Source organism: Antedon bifida, chromosome 5 (genome assembly GCF_963402885.1).
Source record: "Antedon bifida chromosome 5, ecAntBifi1.1, whole genome shotgun sequence".
In the NCBI taxonomy this organism is placed as follows: domain Eukaryota; kingdom Metazoa; phylum Echinodermata; class Crinoidea; order Comatulida; family Antedonidae; genus Antedon; species Antedon bifida.
Genome location: NC_136230.1, coordinates 41,410 through 47,409, shown reverse-complemented (window position 1 = coordinate 47,409; position 6,000 = coordinate 41,410). Strand labels below are relative to the sequence as shown.

At 31.9% G+C, this 6,000-nt stretch overlaps 1 protein-coding gene across 2 annotated transcripts in view; it reads left to right on the top strand.

Moving 5' to 3' along the window:
- The first annotated feature begins 1,296 nt into the window (after positions 1-1,296).
- Positions 1,297-6,000, top strand: part of LOC144842965 (guanine nucleotide exchange factor DBS-like) — a 28,428-nt gene continuing 23,724 nt past the window's right edge. Inside the window, exons 1-2 of one of the 2 annotated variants that reach the window (XM_078699594.1) lie at positions 1,297-1,319; positions 1,769-1,815. In XM_078699594.1, coding sequence (XP_078555720.1) covers positions 1,312-1,319; positions 1,769-1,815 — 55 coding nt within the window. In that variant the 5' untranslated portion in view covers positions 1,297-1,311. Of the gene's footprint in view, positions 1,320-1,768; positions 1,816-2,622; positions 2,726-6,000 lie in introns of those variants that run through there. The other variant, XM_078699592.1, reaches the window with a different exon arrangement.

Here is a 6,000-nt window from a genome sequence, read left to right as displayed (position 1 = left end):
TTTATAATCAGAAACAAAGTTGCATGGCATTATTTATAGACTGCCATAAAACCTCGAAAAGAAGCCCATGTGCTCCTTCATTTGGTCATTGGATGGGCTTCTTTTCCACATGGAGTTCTTTTCGAGATTACTTTTGCAAACTAGAGGGAAGCTGATAGGTTCCCGGCCGGAAAATGTTTTATTTACATGATTAATTATTTGAGCAATCTTCTAATGTAAAAATTAACAACATCAACATTTTAACTTTTTTACTCTGCTAAAGGGAACACAAAGGATATTATTCCTGAGGACGATCAAAGCATATTGATCGAAACGTCGAGAAAATCAACAGTTCTTTTCAGAACTAACGTGGTGTACCGCAAACTTTATATCAACAAAGGATTTTTTTTTCTTAAATTTATTAAAATTTAGTGACTTTATTTCTATATACCACTGGGCTCCCCTGGTGGTAAATTGGGTTCAATTGAGCACAGTGTATTAACATGGAGGTATAAAATAATACCTCCATGGTATTAACATACAAAATATATTACAATTCAGTGATCTGGACCAGTTATAGTACTATTTCTATTTCTCTTTCTGAAGTAAATAAAGGCATAAATGGCGCTCCGTAGAGAGAAGTAGAGAATGCTCCATCGTCAGAATGACGTAATTTTGGTTTCATCGGTGGTGGTGGCCACCACCCTCCTGAACCCTGATAATAGACCGTTTTGAGAAGCCTAGCGGCCGCGACGGATTATTGCGCCTGTGTAGGCCTGTATTAATCCTTGAATTTCAATATTGTGTGATAGCCAGTTGGGAGTTCATTATTACTAAATTAGCATTCATTCAAGTGACATCGTCATCAGTGACGTAAGGCCACCAGCCAGGGTGGTTTAAATAAAATTATTATTGTTTGTTTCACCTTTATTTTATTATTGTGTTTTATTTATTATAAACACACAAACACAGACAGTAGTGGTAGAACCCCCACCCCCTTTTTCTACACCTACTATTAATATATACCCTATTAATATAAGAGCACAATTTCTCGCGAAACAAGTGGTAATAACTATTTTGTTGTAACATGGCCAACCAACCTAACCGCCACCAACAATCATCCCCCCCCCCCCCTCTCCCCCACCAAACACCAAACTCTTCATTTCTTGACAGTCATGATCATTACATTCATGGTATGTTTTTTGGTTTTTCCTGCAAAAACACTATTATGGGGACAATTTCGGATTTGTACCCAACTCTTTCAAGGCTCACGTCCCGATGGTCCTTCAATGAATATTGATCTTTTATTTATTTCTAGTCTATTGTGTGTAAATGCAAAGGTAAAAAAGTATGTGTTCTGTTCAAAACTGTGTCAATTAATTGTATGCAAATACTTTGTTGACCTTCCTAGCTACATAATTAGTGAATTAATACCAGCCCTTGATCATCATTCTATGAGAAGAATTTGAAATTCATGAACTACGCTTATCATAATACTGTTTGTTGTTCCTGTTGATAATAAACAATTGCAATATTGATGAATATTTTATATTAATTCAACTACTGTAGCTGTATTTCCACAGCTCTATTTCGCCTTTTAATGTCGTGTGAGGTTAGACTAAAGGACCAAACTAACTTGTGAGATTAAAGCTTTTAATTTCAGAAGATGATTTCTTATTTTTGTATATAATAAGGCCTACTCTGCATTCACATGGAATTTATTTGTTAAAATGAGTCTTTCATTTTTTGGTTCATTGTTCAGTGAGTTTGATTCTCTCTGTTTTTCCAGAAGACATTCTACAAATAATGAAGATCAAGTTATCAGCTACAGACTACGTAAGTTGAACTTATTTTGATTGGTTTGTTTCTGTTTTCTCTTTTTCAGAGTTACAAATGCGGTTGTAGCTTGTTTTTCCTTTAATGCAAACAATATCTGATACACTCGCGATGGGAAGTGCTGTCTATTTTACATTTGAAACCAATTTGAGTTAGCTATTCAAGTACCTCTGATCATTACTATAGAGTTAGCTACATTCAAGTACCTCTGACCATTACTATTAGAGTTAGCTATATTCAAGTACCTCTGACCATTACTATTAGAGTTATATACCATGGTTAACAACACATTAACATCCACGGATGTGACTTGGATATTTAGGACAGTATGAAGTGTGCTGTATATATAATAATAATTATTACTGTAAAGATGGATTGAGAACTTGTTAATACTGCGTGTTTGTGCTCAATTGTTTTGTTTGTATTGTAGTAGGTCAATTTTAATATTCAGTTTTACTATTCCATGATTCCATGATCTGACATATTATTATTGTTACCTGGTTATTGATGTTTAAAGTTTTAGTCCTACTTATAATGTTATGTAGTTGATAAACTTATTGGTTTATTTAGGAGAAGTTCGTTTACCAGTCATACATTTGTTTTTGTTCAGTAGTGTCATTTAATCATTCACTTTACCTTGATAGTTGTTCCTCTATCAGTGTAATACTGAATTGTCTGATCTCTATAGGTTATCAATATCATTCCAACATTGTATTGTTAATTATTGATTATCAGATTATAGTGACCATGTTAGCTATCTGTTACAGTATTTCTTTGATGGTTTAGGCATAGTACAGTACTGTACATTTTATCCCATGGATTATGGAATGGCCTCCTAGTCGTCCAGTCAGTAGGGCCAAGAGTCCATTTGAGCAGATAACTATTGATGGGGAAGAATGGTCTTTAATGAGTAAGTTTCTGATGTAATTTTGTAATTGTTTGTTTTTTCACAAACAACTTTTTGTCATATTGGTATGCAGTAGTGAGTCCCTTCCATCTTGTTGAAAAGCTCTTTGCTGACATCGTGTTAATATGCCTTTTTTGATAACAATTCCTTCCTCCATCAAGCAGTTTTTTTCTTCAATTAGGCCTATAAAAATATATGATGAACACAAAACAAACTTTCTATAAAAGCTATATTTCTGCATGATTTCCTGTATGTATATTTCTAAATCATGTATTACTAGACCTGTAATTTGCAGTGTATTGGTCAATAATTCATATTAAGTTTGTTTTTACCTCATAATGTATAATAGTCTATTCCATCATTCAGTAAGCACTTAATTGAATATAATCATAGACTGCAGTTCAACAAATCCAATCTTACCACAGGCTGTTACTATGGTATTGTAATTGCACTGTGAATTAGTGAGTAATGATTATGCTTGGCTAGATTGGCTTATTCAAAATACAGACGTTTGACATGAATGGAAATGGAGTGCAAAACATTGATTAAAAAAGGACAGATTAAAAAGGATGGTTTAGTAACCATGGGATTATATAGAGGGATAATCTATAGATTATTCAGTCTGCAAGAAGGTGAGGAAAGTCAATGTCAATTATGTTATTCTTATTCTATTAATTTGTAAAATGTTATACAGATCTATAAACTGACAGATGCATTCAAGATGCATTCCTTCTCAATCAAGTACACTGTGGGTCCGTTTTGGACTGTGTTTTTGAAAACTTTACCTCCTTGTGCAGTAGAACAAACTATTTAAATTTTAGAAATCAATTAGATATAATACAGACAACTACTAATAAACACTATAGATATTAATGGGTTGATGAGTTCTGTAGCAGCACACCTGAATCAATGTGACCTATACAAATTAATATGTCGGTCAGAGTTCAATGCTTGAGTGTGTATTACATTTTGTTGACAGGCTAATTTCCACAATTTGTATATTTAAAACTATAAATTCTGTTACTCAAATATAGTATTTTCATGGCATTTGTAGATGATAGGCCTATAATTATTAATAATCTACAAATTGAGTAGGCCTGTCTTTATCTAGGTCAAGTGGAACTACAGCACTGATAACAAAAGGTAGATTGCCAGTCCCTAATTCTTAATCATATTTGTATAATAAGATTAATTAATTTCAACAATGTTCCATTTAGAATAATATATATTTTTTTTATATCATATTATATTATATATATTATTTATACCAAGTACAGAAATATAGTGAAAGGCTAATTATAAAATGATGGTAAACATCATGAAGTGTCCTGAAATATTGATATAATTATTGAATAACCCTGCTTCAGTATGAAAACAGTTTGTCACACAAACTAATTATTGTACTTTTTGACTAATATAGTCTTCTTCACCAAATATGAAATTAAGACTTGTGATTGTCTATCTTCCTGTACATGAAGTGATTCACCAAATATCCTTAAACTTAATAATGCACTTTATACGTGTTGATATAGTGTATAAGTTACAAATTTAACTTTAAACTATAAATAAAAGCTGCTTGATTTTAAATATTGCAGTTTGACATTTGCTATGGATAGTCAAAATAATTTGTTTATGGGTGAGTTTTTTATTTGATTTGTTTGGAAAATTGATTTTTATCATGAATATTTAATTTTAAAATATTTTTTTTTTAATGTATTTAAGTAAGCTGTCATTAATTTAGAGAATACAAAACATGATTATGAAACTGATGTCAATATTCAGAAGTGATATACATATGGAACTTGTTCACTATGTGCCTTCTTACAACCAACCCTAACACCCTAAGTTCTAGGTAGTACTGGTCACACCATCCATGGCACCTCCATATCTATACGCATTCAAATTTTAAAACCCTTTATCAACCCGGACAAACCCCATGATGTAATGAATCCAGTAGTGACTCACATGGGAACCAACACCTGCTACACTTTGGACATTTTGTGCTTTGAAATTTGTAATTTTCCAGGGGCCTAAATTGGCAGTTATTTTATTATTTTATGATATTACTCCTGACAAATTATAAAGCTGGATGATTTGGTGGAATGATGCAGATGTCTCCTTTAAGGTTCTTCTTTGGAAAATATCTTAACCAGGGCCTAAACAACATTTCAATAATATTTAATCAATAAACATACAATTTTAGATTCAATGTGCACGCTATGCTAGTGACAGAGATGTTATATGTATATTTACACCACAGTGTTTTGGTAGTTTAAGAGACAGAGGCTGCCATTTGTCATTTTCCCCTAGGAGCAATATATTCATCACAGTCACTATTAATTATTAATATTAGTAGAGTACATTTAATATTATACAGTGCAGTACATTAAATGTTATTAATATTTATGAAGGCCAATTAGGTTCATTGTGCTGAAGTGCAGTAAAAGTAATTAATTCAGCTGGTTTTGAACACTCCACTTCCTTTCTTGCTCTTCCCAAGCCAGACTGTATTTTCAACAATCCTCCCTTGAATGTAGTTATATACAATGCCATAATCCAGACTATATTGTTGTGAACAGTATTCAGATAAAGATTTAAACCTTGGTTTTCTATACACTGATATACAATCTAATGGTTTTCCTTTAGACAAAGCTAGGTGTTGTAACAGTTCACATTGAGTTCAGTTTTTGTCAGCAAATTTGTTTTCATTTTGTGATTACAATTTCGAATTCTAAAAAAATAATAAACGATTCAATTATTGATGCGTATCATACATTTGTAATTACCAATCCTAGCTATAAACATTGGTAGGCTATAGGATGCAAATATAAAAGTACAGTTAGTTAAATGCTTTATTTTTCCAGCATGACAATTATTCATCAAGGACTAAACTATAATATTTTCTGCCACTGTAGTGGCAGAAAATATTATACAGATATTGACTGCTTAATAGAGGTTAAATATAAGCAGTCAATATCTGTATAATATTATAGTTTATTCCTTAATGAATAATTGTCATTTTTTTAAATGTTTAGGAGTTGTCAAGATTATGTGTTGATTTATTTCATTTAGTGGAATATTGGCATCAAAATAATATCTATACAAATCTGACAATATTGTTTTTTTATTCAACTACCACATGTTGCAATATAGTGCTATTGTATTGATTATAGTTAATACTCAGCATGTTGGCGTTAATAATAAAAGGACTTCATTGAATGATTCAGTCTTCATGCTTCACTGATCACAGTATACACGCCTATTGTCAATATCACTTT